Here is a 16,777-nt window from a genome sequence, read left to right on the forward strand (position 1 = left end):
ATCTTATTTTGAAGTGAAAAAACAAAACGGCAAAAACACCCGCATGTGGCCCGTGGGCCGTAGTTTGAGGACGCCTGACTTAGGCCAATCAGACATCCCCTGAGGGCCCCTGGACTGCGAGAGGGCAACAGGCCGGGCTGAGGGACCCCTCCCCCTCAGTGCACGAATTTCATGCACTAGGCCTCTGGTCATTAGAGAAATGCAAATCAAAACTACAATGAGATACCCTCTCACACTGGTTAGGATGGCTATTATTTTTTTTTTAATGGTTTTTAAACTCTTTTTCCCGGCTGCATAATGTTTGACATGGAGATGAGTTCCTTTTTCTTAGGGAGGGTCTTCTGGTAAAAAACCGGAAGGCCTACTAGACAAACTCAAAAAGCTGTAAGCACTTCGACAGGCTCTTACTTAGTTATCTCCTCATTAGACATGGAGTCATTCATTCCTTCTTCATCCAGCCATGCTGTCACGGGTGATGCTGCGATAGCATGTGCGCGGCTAAGCAGTCATGTGTGTTGTGTTCTTTAGGACAGGTCTTCAGAAATGGGATTCGCTGTGTTAAGAAGCGTGGGCACCTCGTTCAGGACTGGGGAGAGCCTGCGATGCTGTTGTGTTTGCACGCTGCCACGTCAGCCAGCCTCAGTGTCACGGACGCTGACAGAAGGCAGGACAGCCCGGGGTCGGGGCGAGGATAGTTCATCACAGCAATCACAGCTGCCAGGGTGCCGGCATTGTCCTCCGCGATCCCCAAGCCGCCATTCCCGTTGGACAAAGCGCGGAAGGCCGAGCGGGGCGTGTTAAGAGGGAGAGACAAGGATAAAGAGCTTAGAGGATGTGAACGTTGCACGCTGGACGTTAGCTGCCGCCCTCTGCGCTACAGACAGACCTGTCTCCACCGCCAAGGCTGCAAGAACACGGCCTGCTCGGCAGCGGCCCGAGCTCTGTCTTCCAGGGCGGCTCCACGTGTACAGTCCGAGCCCACAAGTCACCCCGACATTTGACAAATGCGAGAGACCCACAGCAGTGACTCCCGACACCCCCCACCCCTCGCTTCTACACCATCTCGGCTTCCGGCAACTTCCCTGGGAGTGCGCCTCTCCCCTGACCAGCCCGGCCTGGGCCAGATCAGGTCAGTTTGCCTCACGGCGTGGGATCAGTGTCGCACACAGCGCTTCAAAGGGCCCAGCGAGCCCACCCTGCGGTGCTAACCTCAACCCTGCCCCTCAGGGCGGCCAGACAGGCCGGACAAATCCCGCACGCCATCACGAATGACGAGGATCTCCCCCCCCCCCCGCCCCCCCCCCGGTCTCCTGGGATCAAAGCCAAAGTCGCTCCTCCCGCTCCAGAATCAGGACAGCTAAATTCCAGTAGCTAAGACGTCCCCTTTTAAATTTTCCCAGCATCCCTTTCTCAAACCCAAACCTCTTGTTTGGAAGAGTCATTTGCAAGGGGAACAAGGGCATGTTTTTTTAAAACATATTTTTATTGATTTCCAAGAGGAAGGGAGAGGGAGAGGGAGAGATAGAAACATCAGTGATGAGAGAGAATCATGGATCGGCTGCCTCCTGCTCGCCCCCCACTGGGGATTGAGTCCGCAACCCAGGCATGTGCCCTTGACCGGAATTGAACCCGGGACCCTTCCGTCTGCAGGCCGACGCTCTATCCACTGAGCCACACCGGTCAGGGCAAGGGCCTTTTTATCGAATGCACGGGGGCCCCATTATGTTCCCCACTTTGTCCCATCTGGGCTGCCACGGGGTCTCAGCGAGCAATGTACTCACTCAGGTGGTCACTGTATCATCTAAGACCCTGTCCGTCCAACACGAGAACGCACGTGGCTGGCCCGGAATCAAGTGAATTTCCAGGTCCTCTTTCGGCCGGGCTGCCGGCCCTGGAACCACATGCGAGCCAGGCCGGCCCGGCGCTGCTCTGAGGGGAGAGGAAGCGGCAAATGCCCAGGAGCAGTCAGGTCGGAATCCCCAGGCACCAAAACAGGTCCCCGTGACCTCCTTACTGCCAGCCGCCGCAGTGACCCCTCTGCACAACAGCGTGAGGACCGGACGGGAGCGGGGGAGGGAGCGGAAACCTTCCGGAGCTGGTTGCTGGGGAGGCATTGCAGCGCCGAGCCACCCAGGTGCCTGCGGGTGGCCGACACCTCGACTGGCCGCCACTGTGGGGGGGGGGGGGTACACGCCCACCAACGGCCAGCAAGCCCAAGGCAGCACGCAGGTTCATTTCCAGGGCCACAAGGATGGGCCGGGCGCTGGCTGACTGACCGGGAAAAGTGTCCGCAGTGGGGGGCGCCGCCAGTCCCCGCCCCCCCCCACCCCCAGTGTGCTGTGAGGGTGTGAGGGCGCGATGGCCTTAACCTGCCCTGAGCAGGCGGGGGCGCGCCCTCTGCCGCGGGAACAGTTTTCCGTTGAGCTCGGTCCACAGTGGGGGTGCCCAGGCCCAGCACAAGGACCCAGGTGGCAATGCGGGGGGGGGGGGGGCGCCGGGGTGCAGTCAGCAGCCTCGTCCCATTGGTCTGGCTCTCTGGGCATCGGACAGGAGCCAGCCAGCCAGGTCATCGCAGCCACAACTGGTTTCCGCCGCCCGCGGGCCTGGCCCGAGAGGGGCGTCTTTCATCTGCGGGCTTGAGGTTTTCTAAACGGCAGCCCGAGAAACGAGGCCATTGGCCGCAGCCCAAGAGTCTGTGGAAACGCCCCGGTTTCCCAGGGGACACCGGCCAGGGCTGCGAGGCTGCCCTCGAGCGCCACCTACCGAGGGAGACGCACCCGGTTTCAGTTCTGGGCGGAGCCGCTGAGGGTGAACAGCACCCACCCAGGGACCCACAGCTTCCCATGTAGTTGGCCCATCAGAACCAGGCCCAGGTATTCCGGCGGGGGGGGGGGGGCGGGGGGGGGGGGGGCTGAGGTGTTGCCTGAGCCCGGCCAGCTGTTCTCTAATCTCCAATGTACCATTTTCCTCGCACGAGCCAGGCTTTCATGTTAGGTGCTCAGTTCCAACACGAGCCCAGCGGTAAGCCTTTCCCAAGGGGCGCAGCTGGTGACTGGCAGGAACAGGGCGTCCGGAACTCCAGGGGCACCTCGGTGCAGTCTGCTGCCCTTTGCCAGAGGCCCCCGGTGGCTCGGGCATCAGCCACAGAGACATGCATGGCTTCAGGGGCCATGGGATGGTGGGCCCCAAAGGGCAAGAGTGGCCCACAGCTCGCTGGGCAGCTCCCGGGCCGGCTGCGGTTGGGTCCTGCTCGGGGGGTGCCGGCCTGCGGGCGAGCCGATCTGAAAGGACCCAGCAGGATGCCCCGGTGAGGCCATGCTGCCTCTGCTCCCAGACCCCAGGCGGGTGCCAGGCCTCCTCCTGGGGAGCGGAGGGAGGCAGGAGCAGACCCCGTGGCTGCCGGGAGATGGCACACCGTGGGTCTGGCCGTGCCCCTGCTGCGGGAGGGGGCACACACTGCTGTCAGCACCGGGGGCCGAGGATTCGGACTGGCCACCAAGGCGACGTCACCTACGCAGTGCAAGCTTGGGACGCCGCAGGGCGAAAGGACGTGCTAAACCCTAACCTCCCCACAGGGAGCGAACGCAGGGACACCCACGCGCACTGGAACGTGTGCGGGCCTTCCTGACGGGCGCAGCCCCTCTGGCACCTGGCTGGGAAGACAGCACGGGTCTGTAACACACTCGGGTGCAGACAGTTCCTGGGCCAAAGGGCAGGTCCCTGGCTGGTTCTCCCGGCTGTGAAAGTCCGTACCCCGTTGGTTGAATGTGCGCCCCCCTTTTAGAATGGAGCCGACGGTGACTTGGGAACTCACCCAGCAGAGCCATGAGTCTGAGTCCCTCCCATCCCCAACGTCCCCCCGAACACTCAGGTGCATGTGGCCTTGGGCCCCCTTGATCCCTGACCCCTTTTCCCAAAGCAGCTGAGGCGGGGGTAGAGCGAGGGAGGTCCGGGGCCCTGGAAGGGAAGGGAGGGCTCTGAGCCAGTGCACACGGCCACTCGCCTCCCGTGTGGCAGCGCGTCCGGTTCCAGCCCAGCCCGGCCGGGCAGCCTGAGGTGAGGCGACGCAGGCCCCGGCCACCGCCCTTGTCAGTGGAATTCTTACGAATGAGACCAGAAGGACCAGCAGCCAGCAGGTGAGGGAGCTGCCGGTCGGGGTGGAGGGTCTGAGGGCTGAGTCCCCTCCTGTGGGTCCCCCCCCAGGCCCCGCCTCTCCAAGGCTTCCTGTCCCGCATGCCCTCCAGGAACCTCGGCCAGCTGAGACCCGAGGCCCTTCCGCCCAGCTCGGCCCGCCCGGGCCTTCACAGCATCAGGAGGGACGCAGGCCCAGCAACACCCGGATGGCAGGTCAGGGACCTGGGCTCCCACGTGACGCCCGCGGACACAGAATCCACGAGGCGGGCCAGGGGCAGCCACGCTGCAGTGAGAAACGTTTATTGAGAATGGCTCGTTACAGACAAAATAGATTTATGTATAAAACCCCCGCAATGCAAAAGGTCCCTTCTGTCCCCACGTGGCTGGAGTGGACAGAGCCACCTGTCCCCGTGGCGCTGGGGGCCGTGCTGGACCCCAGCTGTGGACGGGGTCGGTCTGTAGGCAGACGGGCCTCTTCTCGGCCTTCTTCATGATTCCTCATTGCACAACGGCACGTGGTTCACATCCCACCCCACCCCCACCCCCCCACTTCCCTGGGAAGACGGCCCTCGGGGCAGGCAGCTCTCCCTGCGCGACCTCCCAGACAGGAGACCCCTGCCCTGTGCTCCCGAGAAGCCATCCTCCACGCCAGGGCCCGAGCACTTCTAGGTGTCACACGATGGACGGAGGCGCGGTGCCCTCTCACAGAGACTGCTCGCCCGCCAGCACGCGCCCGCCTCCCTCCCTCCCTCCGCCGCCCTGAGAGCGGCACTGCCCGTTTCCCACGATGCCTCTGTCCTCGCCAGTTTCCCCAGACCCTCCCGAGACGCCCACCGCACACGTGGTGTCCTGGGCATGGAGCCAGGCTCCCCGGGCCCCGGAGCGCTAAGGCAACAGACCAGTCCGAAGACCACACCAGCCGTCCCCCGGGCGGCACCTCCCTCGGCCAAGGCCTCGGCTGGTGCTGAGGAGCGAGCTGGTGAGTCTGCCAGCCCTAAAGCGGGGCCCAGTGGGGAGGGCAGCTGGCGGGTGGGGCAGATGCCGTCCAGGGCGGGGAGCAGCCTTGGGCACCGGGAGACAAAGACGCAGGGGTGCAGAGCGGGGCTGTAGGCACCCCTGCCCCCTCGCCAGAGGCAGCCCCTGGGGGTGGGGGTGCCCCCAGCCCCTGTGGGCAGGATCCACTTCCCTTATTTCTCAGGTGCAGACCTGGGTTCAAACCCAGCTCACCCGTCAGTGTCCGGGCAAACGCTCCCAGGCCAAGCGGGTCTGCCTGCGGGCGAGGGCCCTGCAGCGGCAGCGGGGCCTCCTCTCGGAGGGAGGGACCTGACCGGCGCATCTGCCCAGGGAGAGGTGTCCGTGTTCCAAGTACCTGCAGTCTCACGATTAGCATCTCCAGGGTGAGTCTCACCCCCGGAAGTGAAAACGTAAATCTCAAAGAGCCCGCCCCCTCCCCCAAAGAAAGAAAGAAAGGCCACAGTTCTAGCCCGTGCCGCCCGCGCTGTGTGACCCGGCGGCACCCCCTCACCCAGGCAGGAGGCCCAGCATTCTGTGCCAAAGGTCGTGGCGTGAACTCCAGAGTGGGGGGAGGCCGCAGCCTGTCCTGGCGCCCAGCACCCAGCCCTGCAAGACTTGGGGCTCCCCGTTCTCAGAGGACGGCCCGCTGTTGGGAGCAGGCCAGCGGCAGGAGCTGAGCACACTCAGCTCTGTGGGCCCGCCCCACCCACAGAGCTCGGGCACCTGCAGGGCTGGGGGCGCAGGGTCCTTTCTGCCCAAGGCCCAGCCCTCCCAGGCACCACCAGCCATGGGACTGGGGCTGCAGCCCCCCCAGGGAGAAGGGGAGGGCAGCTCCCAGCGAGGGGGGTCAGCTGGTCTCCACACACACATGCTGTCCTGACAAGCAACCTCTCGGGGGCTGGGTCCCCAGGTCTGAGGGGAGACGGGCCCAGGCGGCTCCCCCAGCCCGGGCTGGCTTGCAGGCCGCAAGGGCACCCTCGGAGCTGGGTGCCCCGGGGCGGTCCAAGTCAGGCTGGGGTCCTGGGGGGCTCTGCTCAGCTCTGGGGGTGCCTCCAGCACCCAGTAGGTGTGCGGGGTGAGTGGCATGACGGCACTCACCACTGGTGGATGAATCAGGTGTGCGGTGACCTCCCAGAATCCCCTGGGGCTTTGTCACATGGGCTGCGGCCCCAGCAACCGGGGCCGGGGAGGCCTCCTGAGTGGGCCCGGCTGGGCAGGGCCTCCTGGGCGGGGTCTGCGGGCCTGGCGCCCCGCCCCGCTGTCAGCTGTCCACGTAGACAAAGAGGATGTCCTCGTCCGTGCCGTAGCTGGTCCTGGCCTCCTCGAAGTTGCTGATGCTGGTGCTGCACATCCCTGCTGGGAGGCGAGGCAGGCCGGTCAGCGGGGGGAGAGGGAGGGTGTGAGGGCAGGTCATCTGCTCCCGGCACCTGGGGAACGGGGAGGGCTGCTGTGCGCGCCCCCCCCCCCGTCACTCCTTGCACACAAGTCTCCCACCCGGAAGCCCCCCTTGCTACTGTGGCCTAGGGAGCTGCCCCTGCCCCCTGCCCGGGTCAGCAGATACGTGAGGCCCAGAGAGGGCAGCAACGGGCACGTCTGTGAGCCAGGGCGGCCCTTCCTGCCCAGCGCAGTGGGGAGCCGGGCCGGGTGCTCAGAAGGGCTGGGCAGACTCTGACGTCCCGTCGGGGCTGGGGGTGGGGGAGAACTGCAGTCTGTGCAGCAGGAGCCGCTGGCAGGGCTCTGGGCAGCGGTGGAGGCTGGCGGCGTGGGAGGGAGACGGCCAGGCGTGCGGGGTGGCACAGAGGACAGGGCCCAGGAGGAGCGGGGCGGCGGGGGGGAAGGGGGAGGAGGCGGGGAGGGAGGCCTTGGCCCCCCGGGTTGGACGGGAGGGAGTTGCGGGTCCAGGCTACGGGCCGTGAACGCAGTTGCCCCGCCCGCCGCCCCCCCCCCCACTCACGGTCGGCGTAGGCCGGGTTGTTGTAGAAGATGGAGCCGGTGGCCCGGCTGTAGCCGCGCAGCACGATGAAGTGGCCCTGGTAGTCGGGGGCGCGGCAGAAGCAGCGGTGGCCGCGGGGGGCGAAGCAGCAGTACTTGGCGGGGCTGGAGCAGAGCTCGCAGTGCAGCGCCCCCGAGTTCACCAGCACGATGGCCACGTGGCCCTGCGCCAGGTGCGCCTGGATGTCCTGCACGCTCACCGTGCTGCGGGCGGGGCGGGGGTCAGCGTCACCGGCCGGCGCCCCCTCTCCAGGAGACCCGTCACCCGGCCTGGGGACAGGCTCCTCTCCCTCCCGAGCGCCCTGCTTTGTTACTGGGGCCCAGGCTCAGCCCAAGGCCAAGGGCAGGACCTGGAGGGGCTCTGCGTGTGCCCAAGAACAAGCCGGCCCATCGGGCCTTCACGGGGTGGGGTCAGGCCCAGACGAGCGCCCGCCCGCCGAGGGCGAGTGGAGCCGCGCCCGGGACCCTCCTGGACGGAGCGAGTCTCTGGCGCCCAGCGCCTCCACTGGCCCTTTCCCCAACTCGTGGGGTTCACGTGGGGACGGTCGGCCTAGCGGAAGCCCCCACTCGGAGCCCAGCACGGCGCTGCCAGGTCCGACCCCACCCCTTCTGAGGGGCTGCCTCTCTCGCCCCCAGGCTCCTGGCGGCAGCAGTGCTGTGTCCGCAGCACCCCAGGCCCGGGCCGCAGAGCCAGCGCCCCACGCGGTGCCCGAGGGCACGTCCCCATGGGAACCAGGAGAGGAGCGGCGGCCGGGCCCAGCCCACGGCCACGTCCCGTGGCAGTTTGGTTGCTGCCTCCGCCCGGAAGCACGTCATTTTCCCATTTGAAACGAACCCCTGCTGCGCCCCAGGCCGGTCCCGGAGTGGGCCGCTGGCCTCGGGAAGGCGGGCGGAGGGACGGCTGTGTGAGAGGTCAGGGCCCAGCACAGCCCGGCCACGGTGCCCGGGGGACTGGGCGGCTCTCCCCGGTGTTCCCGTCCTGCTTCCTCACCCCAGGGCCGCGGACAGCACCTCCCACGCAGGACGGCGCCTGCCCGGTCAGCACCTTCCCACCAGGGCAGCACGTGCCGCCTCTCCAGGGCCTGAGGTGGAGACCCCCCCGCCTCCCAGATGGCCCGGAGTGCGGCCACATCCCGTTCATAACGGACACGGGAATGGAGAGGACGGGACTGGGAAGAGGGTCTGGGAGAGGCCGCTGGGACTGAGCCACCGGCCGAGCGCGGAGCCCGCAGCGAGCCTGGAATCGGCGCTCACGTCTGGGCGAGGGCCTCCCAGGGTCTGCCTAGCCCCTCCCCGCACAGATGGGAAGGGGAGCCCGGGTAAGGTCACGGGGATGTGGGGAGAGCTGGGAGCCAGGCCCCCCCTCGCTGGGCTGTCCGCCCTGCCCTCGGGGTACCATGGTCTGTCCAGGCCACCGTCCTGGGAGTCACCCAAGGGCTGGCTAGTGTCTGCCTTGCTCACCTGCACCTCCAGCCCCTGCTCAGGGCCCCCCGGGCAGAGGTTTGTGTACAGCAGATCATGTAGTCCCTTCCCCCCCCCCCCCCGCCCCCCGTCCCCTTCTTATGGAGGAAAACACCAAGGCTCGGGGGTAAGTCAGTGCCCACAGCCACGCGGGCAGGACACCCCAGTCTGCCTGACTCCCCACGCCCTAGCCTTTCTCACCCCATCCTGAGGCCTCCCCCAGGCAAGTCCACGGTGACAGGTGCGCGAGGCGGGGAGGCTCACCATTTCTCCACCAGCACCTTGCAGGCCTGGGCCTGTGCGAACAGCTGGTTGACCCGCGTCTCCTCGGTGTCGAAGTGCTTCCTGTAGAAGGACTGCAGAGAGAGGGACAGGCTGAGGGCGCCCGGCTCCGCAGCCCCTCGGACAGAGCACGTGAGGAGGCAGAGGGCACAGGCGGCGTGGGCAGGCGTGCGGAGACCACACGGGCGTGGAGACGATGCTCAGGAGACGAGTGGGCAGCGGGCTGAGCGGCTCCGAGGGAGGTCAGTCAGCCCTGGTGCGCATGGGCAGGAGTCTGAGCCCAGCCCCGCTCCGCTCCGCCAGGGGAGGCCCATGGGACGCACTTGGCTTTACAGCGTTTTAAGGGGCCAGAGCCCCTGTGGAGGAGGCAAAGTGACCTGTTCTTGGGCCCCTGGCTCTGCCTTGCAGCCATGGTGACCAAACCAGACGCGAGAGCCTCTGCCTGGTCCGGGAGGTTCCGGGAGAGTAAGGTTGACCGGCCTGGCCACCTGCAGCAACGCTCCTGCCAAAGAGGCCACAGCGGCGCTGCCCTGCCAAGTCTCAGAGCCCGGCTGCCCCGCCTCGCAGGGAGGGAACGCACCAGTGGACTGGCCGGCCTCGGTCGGCCTTCTTTTTCAAAAGAAAGAAGAAATTTTGGGTTTTCTTCCAAAATACCCACTACCCGGCTGCTCCCGTGAGGAGACCATGGGCAGATGGTGGCCGGGCGAGGGGCGTGTGCGCTGAGGCCCTGGGCCGCCCTGTGCTGCGGGCAGTGGGGAAGGAGGCGAAGGCGGCCGGAGACGCTCATGCTGGCGAAGGCGAGTGGCAGGGCCCTCTGGGGCGGGTGCTGGGAGGAACCAGCTTGCTGCTCAGACCCTTTGCGTAGGAGGCACCTCAAGGTCACCTGCACTGACTGGTGCCAAGGCCTGCCCACAGCACATCTGCTCCCTGGTCTCTGCCCACCTGGGCGTCCAGGCCTTGACTGCACGCCTTCCAACTCCTGAACCTGCTGAGGGCTGGTGGCCGGCCACTCACATGGTTCTTATTTTTTAACATTTTTTATTGATTTCAGAGAGGAAAGGAGAGGGAGAGATAGATCGATGAGAGAGAATCACTGATGGGCGGCCTCCTGCACGCCCCACACTGGGGATCGAGCTTGCAACCCGGGCCTGTGCCCTGACCAGGAATTGAACCTCGACTTCCTGGTTCACAGGTCGACGCTCAACCCCTGACCCAGGCAGGCCAGGCTGCTTCTCCTTTCTTTAAAATATATTTTACTGATTTCAGAGAGGAAGGGGGAGGGGAGAGGAGCTCAGTGATGAGTCGCTGTGGGCTCACCTGGTTTTTGTAGCCCTTGTCCACGCCCAGGGTCTGGGTGCAGAAGCGGTGCCGCACGCCGAAGTGGCGCATCAGGTAGGCCAGGTCGATGGTCCAGATGCTGCGGGTCAGCCGCAGCTCCTGCAGGGCGCCCTCGAACTCACCGTCGTCCAGCTGGCCCAGGTACCTGCGGGCAGGCGGGCCGCTGAGGTCGGCTGGCCCTCACGCTGCCCTGCGGCCCGTCGGCCCGGCAGAGCTCCCACGCCCAGAGGCTGCGTCCTGTGTCACAAGGCCTCCTGTCCCGCCCACACGGCCTGGGCACCACCGGAAGCGGCCGACGCCGCGCTGTCCCCGGAGTCGAGGGCCTAGACCCTGCTTCTCGCACCGCTGGGGGCTGTGCCTCTGGGCAGTACGCCCGCTCTGGCCTCACTAGCTCACCGCTGCGATGAGGCGCGTGGGCCACAGACTTCTTTGGTTGGACGCTATCCTGCCTGGACTTCCCGGATGGAGGATGGGTGAGGGGGACGCAGCGCCTGAAACCCCTCCTCCAGGTGACGGCTAGGGTCAGCCAGGCTCCGATGGTCCCAGTCCCAGTGAGGCCACACAGGCTCCCAGGAGCCGGGGGCTGGGGAGGGGGAGGCCCTGTGTCCCCGCCACGGGGTCACTCTGTGGGCCGGGCCTGGGCCCCGAGGACTCCCCTCGCCACCCCGCGCCCCAGGCATTCTGAGAGGAGCCCTGGAAGGCCGGGTCCACCTCGTTTGCTTTCGCAGATGGCACTGGGCCCCCCACAGGCCCCAACCACGGAGGGCCACGTGGACGCCGCCTCCCACCCAGGCCGCCCCGGGCGGTGTGGATGGTGAGGCCTCGGCCCGCCACTCACCGCAGCACCATCCTGGAGCAGGCCAGGCCGCAGTCCCAGTGGTAGAGCTGCTGGATGATGGGCACGGGCAGCTGCACAAAGTCCCCTGCGTGGAGACACGGGGCGGTCACAGATCCGGGCACGGCGCCGCCACTGCCGCCCGGGAACCACGGCCATCGCTCCTGCCCATGTCCCGCGGGAGCGACTCAGGGGCCAGCCCGCAGCCTTCCCGCCTCCCGACCCTCTCTCCTTATCACAGCAGCGTCTCCCCAAAACAAAACCAGTCACAGCAGGTCAGCCCCACACAACATCCCCCGGCGGGCGGTTCCCACGTCTCTTAGGACAGGGCCTCCTGTGCTGCCCCAGAGCCTGTCCTCCTCGCCCCGTGTCCTCACGGGCCTCCCCAGCAGCACCTTCCCCGCCAGGCGGTGCCTGGGGCCCAGGCCTCTGCACACCTCCCCTCGGCCTGCACCCCGAGGACTCGCCTGGCCTCCAGGAGACTGAGCGATCTCCTACCTTTGCTGCTTTTTTTTTTTTAATCCTCACCCGAGGTTGTTTGTTTTTCATTTGAGAGAAAAACAACATGGATCGGTTGCCTCCTGTACGTGGGACTGAACCTACGACGTAGGTATGTGCCCTGACCGGGACCGAACCCGGAACCTGTTGGTGTGTGGGACGAAGCTCCAAGTGAGCCACGGGGCCAGGGCTGTCACTTCTTCATGACATGACCTGTCTGCCTGCCCCCGACTCTGCGCTCACAGCCCACAGGCCTTCCTCGGAGCCCTCTTTCTGGGGGCGCTCAGAAAAGTCAGCGACAGGGCCAGCTTAGCCACACTCATGTCCGAATTCACGAGGCCCCTGGAGGTTTGTCTGACTTCAAAGCCCCAGGGCCACCACGGTATGAGGACCGTGTGTGAGAAGGGGACTGTGCGTGGGGCATGCTCCACTGGGCGTCCTCTCCGGAGGCCCTGGCCCGGCAGCGAGGCGGGGCAGGGTGTACGGGCCCCAGCGTGGCCACCGGCTGACTGTGGGCTGAGCCACTGACGTCCTCTGGCTGGACGGAGTCTGGCCATCTCCAAAGTAGGGGACTTCATGGCAAACTCGTGGCCCGCATGCCTCGTTTATTTGGCCCGTGTTAGCCTTTGAGTTTGACATGCTTGGCCTAGTGAGTGCCGGCATGTTTACTGGAGATACAGCAGTGGCAGGTCCCTGTCCTGGGAGGCAGCAGAACCAGCAAGCCCCAGGGAAAAGGAGGCGAGAGAAAATGGTGAGGGTACGCCCTGGGAGCCGAGAGTCAAGCAGCACAAGGCAGTCCTGGCCAGTGGCTCAGTGGTTAGAGCATCGGCTTGCAGACCGAAGGGTCCCGGGTGTGATTCGAGGTCAAGGGCACTTTACCTCAGCCCCAGTACGGGTGCGTGTGAAAGGCAACCAAATCCATGTTTCTCTTTCTCTCCGCCAACCCCTGCTCTTCCCTTCCACTGTCTAGAAAGCAATGGAAAACATATCCTTGGGTGAGATTAAAAAAAAAAAGCAGCAGCAGCACAAGTCGGAGAGGGAACAGCACGTGCGGAGGCCCTGGGGAGGGGGGGGCGGCGAGCTGGCACCGGCCTCCGGAGCCCTCCCTGCTGGGGTTCCATGGATCTGGACAAAGTTCACAGTCTAAAGAACGAGGTGCCTCCCTCAGCAGCCAGCGCCACTGCTGCTGACTCACGGCACCTGTTCACACAGGCAACCCAGCCCCCGTCCTCACCTCGGGCGTCTCCGGGGTCTCTCTTGAACGCAAGACCAGCGGGTGCAGCGCCCCCAGATCCTGGCTCCCACGCGTGCACCCACCAGGAGGGCCCCTCGTGAGCCCTGGAGTCCATCCTGCCCTTCTGCCCTGCCGGTCCCTTGCCTGGAGGGGTCCCAGGCGCCTGCTCTAGATGCTCCCCAGCAGATACCATCAGTCTGGGGCCTTCCCTGAGCCCAGCGGGCCACGCCCTCCTTTATCTGCGCGCCCACCAGGCCCGAGCTCACCCTGTGCCTCGGGGGCCTTGCAGGCGCCTGTCTGTGCCCAGGGCTGTTGTGCATTCCCAGGAGGCAGGGACCGTGACTGCCCCTTGGCTGCATGGTCCTGGTCTCTCCCTCACGCCTCCCCTCCAAGGGTGCGGGCAGCAGGGAAGGCAGCATGGCACGGGCCGACGCAGGCCACCTGCGGGCGGAGGCGCCTGACCTCGCTGGGCCTGATCCTCCCCGTGGCACGGGCCATCGGAGGCGCCAGCCTGCCAAGTGCTGAGCGCTCGGGGCAAGAACGTGCGGGAAGCCCTTCAGGTGCTGCCTGAACCCTGCCCTCCGCAGCGGGCGGGCCCTGATGCACCGCCCAGGCTGGCGTGCCTTCACTCCCTGCTTCCCCGAACCCGCACCTCTGGCCCTGCATTCACGGCCTTCGCACGTTCGCCTCCTGCTGCTGCCACGGCTTCAGTCCAAGGGCTTAGTCCTGCCGGTCCTCTGCCCTACATTCCAGCCCCAGCATCTCTCCCATCTCTGTACACAGAAGCCAGAGGGAGCCCCTCCACAGCTCCCCATTGCTCTCAAAATCAACTTCTCACCCCTTACCAGAGCCCGCAGGGCCCTGCCCACCTGAGCCCCACCAGCCTCACCTTGGCCCTCTCCCTTCACTCACCCCGTTCCCGTTACCCTGGAAACCCATCGAGCTTCACTCCACCCCAGGGCCTTTGCACAGGTAGCTCTGTCTGTCTTGAACTCTCTTTCCCTTGCTGTTCTCAAGACTGGCCCTTCCTGTCCTTCAGGTCACAGTGTCCTCCGCTGAGAGGCTTTTTCTGACTACGCTCTTGGGGGAAGGGAGCCCTCCTTCACAGCATTTAGCAAAAAGTAACAAAATAACAACCACGACAATAAAGTTACTCTGTCTCCACTAGACTACCAGCTTCCTGAGGGCAGAGAATTTGCTAATCTTGTTCACTGTTATTCCCAGTGCCTGGTGTCTGATGCTTAGTAACTCATTTGTTTGTTGGGCTCGGAAGGTCTCGCCTACCTACAATAAACATTATTAAGCAGCCATTGTGTGCTAGGCTCTAGGGACACTATAGTGACTAAGAGTCCGAGGATTCATATCCTATAAAATAAAAGGCTAATATGCAAATTGTCCCCTCCCTCGACTGGGAGTTCGACTGGGAGTTCAACCAGGGGGCAGAGCTGGCTGGCCAACCCCCTGTGGCCCCTCCCCTCGACTGTCCCACCCCTGGTCCCCCCTCACTCCCCCCCATCGGAGTGGGCCAGCTGGACCCCACCCACGAAATTCGTGCACCGGGCCTCTAGTTCTAAAATAACTCCCTGCCGGGCCGAGTGGAGGGAGTTCGGTACAGGGTGTTGTCCCCTCAGGGAGGCGTGCCTCCCTAGTCAAGAACCCCTCCCTGTGACCTTAAACTGCCTTTTTGTTTTTCTCTCCACAGGCTGTTTACTTCCCAGACTTTGCTCTTGTATATCCCTTAGTCTGGAATGCTGTCTCCCATCTCTAAATGTCCAAATGCTCTGGTCCCTTTTCCTCCCTGAGCCCCTCAATACGGAGTATTTGAGGTGGTATCCCCACCGGACAGATGGGCGATACCTCACTGGCAGGTGGGGACAAGGTGGCCCTCAGCCCAGAGCAGGCACCCAGACACGCTTGGTGAGTGAAAGGCCTGATCCCTTGAGATGCCCCGAGCCTACCTGCCACTGCAATGCCCACACCCCACGCCCAGGCTTCCAGACCGCAGCCCTGCGCACGGCTCCCTCCTTGCTCTGTGGGCTGGGCGCCGGCACCGACCAGCGGGGCCACCTTCGGCTGGGCTTGGAGTGTGTCCGTGCTCAGAACAGCTGCTCTGGACTCTGCTGTCCCTTCCCTTCTTGCCCTGGTCCTTGGGGCCCCTTGATCCCGAGGCCCCGCAGAGCTACACGTCCCCACGTGGCTGATCCCAGTCTTGGCACCAGCAGGTCCGCCCATAGGGACCCAGAGAGACTCCTGTGGGGGATGATAAGGGTAGGCGAGACCTTCCGAGCCCAAAGCCGCTGCTAGCTGTCCCACCTGAGAGCTAGGGTCTGCCTAGAAGGCCCTGCTGGCTCCAGTTGGCCGCTGTCACCAAGGAAGGAGAGCAGCTCACTGACCCTGAGCACTGAGCGCCTCGGTCAGCTCATCTGTAAGTGAAAATAACAAGGGTGCCTGCGTCCGGGGTGGCTGCGAGGATTAACGAGGCACTGAATGTTCTCAACTCCGCACAGCGCCTGCTCAGGGGACGCTCGCCCTGAAGGTGAGCCATCCCTCCCCTGCCGCTCGTAAAGGCCAGGGCCTGGTCCAAGATCACAGGGCTGGAGGAGCAGGATGCAAATCCCAGGACAGCATCGGCCCCGACTCCCTGCTGACACCACGCCCTGGGGGGACACCAAGGTCCCACGTGCTCTTGACCTTCCCACGAGCTGGTTTCTGTACCGGCCCTGAGCAGGTCGCTACTTCTCCCCTTCCCTCCTGGGAGAGGCACGCTGAGACAGGGCGCCGAGTGTCCGCCCCAGAGGCACCCAGGCCACCCTGGGGCAGACGGAAGCAGAGGTGCAGGGCTGTGCACACAAACCGCTGCGTCTGGGAGGCCCGGGGGGGGGGGGGGGGGGGCCTGCGTGCTCCGCGCTCTCAGCAGTTCCTGGTGCTCCTAGGCCTCGGGCCCCCCAGGGGTCAGGACCTCCCAAGGCGGCTCCAGCAGGACCTTGCGCTTTGGGGGAAGGGGGCGCCCCTGCCTCACAACCCGGGGGGGCCCTCCCACCAGGATCGCCATCGGAGCTGCGGGCGGCCCAGCCCTGCGAGGATCAGGAATGCCCCCGTGACCGCGGCCAGGCGGTGGGGCCGAGGCAGCCGTGCACACCTGGCCAGGCTTTGCTCCAGGCTCTATCGCTCCCCGGGAGGCGACGGTCAGCCCAAGGTCGCGCGGCCAGACCCGGCCCCGCGCTAGGACGGGGTTCCCCGCGTTCCCCGGGGGGTGAGGGCTGGGCCCTCGGAGAGGCACTAACCGGGCTCCAGCGACGGCCCCGCAGCCTCCGCCTCCGTTCTCATGACCCGGGCGGCGCGGGGCGCCCATGGCCCCGGCGGCAGCTTCGGCTTTGGCTGGGGCGGGAGCGGGGCCGGTGTGTGTCGGGTTCCTCCGTCGCCGCCGCCAACGCGGAGGGGAGAAGGGGAGGCGGCGGCTGCACCGCCCCCAGCCCCGCCCCGGCTCCTTCCAGGCCTTGGAGCCGGGGACTCCGCCCCTTCCCTACGCCCCGCCCCTTCCCTGGGCCCCCCTTTCCCTTCTCCGGACTCCCATTCCTAGAGGCCCCCGCCTCCAGGGCTAAGCCCGCCCCGACCATTCGCAGCCTCGGCTTCTGGTGACCCCACCCCTTCCCCATCCTCCCGCAGACGCGCGGGCCCTTCTCCACGCCGTTCACCGGAAGCCCCGCCCCCATCCGAGCCCCGCGCCGGGAAGCCCCGCCCCGGAAGCCCCACCCCTCTCATGAGTCCCGCCCCGAAGCCCTGGCGCTCAGCGCGCATTGGCTCCCCAGAGGCGCTCAGCCTCAGGTCCAAGCTAGGTCCTACCCCAAACGGCGCCGGGCTCCAGGAGAGTGAACCCTACTTCGAATCCCTTCAGGGACGACGCTCCTCCCTCTTTACTCTATTCCTGTTTCCCTGTCCATACGGCGAAACACCTCGCCTCGCTCAGGGCGCCCCAAAGGTTGACTTGT

General features: G+C 65.6%; 1 protein-coding gene across 2 annotated transcripts; it reads right to left on the reverse strand.

Annotated features, from left to right (window-relative positions):
* Positions 1-4,684: 4,684 nt before the first annotated feature.
* GUCD1 (guanylyl cyclase domain containing 1) lies at positions 4,685-16,281 on the reverse strand. 2 transcript variants are annotated; one of them, XM_079762294.1, is made up of 6 exons: positions 16,073-16,281; positions 11,060-11,144; positions 10,201-10,366; positions 8,866-8,957; positions 7,103-7,344; positions 4,685-6,504 (listed from the first exon to the last, which is right to left on the reverse strand). In XM_079762294.1, exons 1-6 carry the CDS (start codon positions 16,113-16,115, stop codon positions 6,410-6,412), a joined length of 723 nt encoding a protein of 240 aa, XP_079618420.1. In that variant the 5' UTR covers positions 16,116-16,281; the 3' UTR covers positions 4,685-6,409. The 2 variants fall into 2 exon arrangements, with proteins under 2 accessions (XP_079618420.1, XP_079618421.1); XM_079762295.1 differs by having other exon boundaries at positions 4,686-6,501; positions 16,073-16,278.
* Positions 16,282-16,777: the final 496 nt, after the last annotated feature.

This window comes from Cnephaeus nilssonii, assembly GCF_951640355.1.
Source record: "Cnephaeus nilssonii genome assembly, chromosome: 22".
Taxonomy (NCBI): domain Eukaryota; kingdom Metazoa; phylum Chordata; class Mammalia; order Chiroptera; family Vespertilionidae; genus Cnephaeus; species Cnephaeus nilssonii.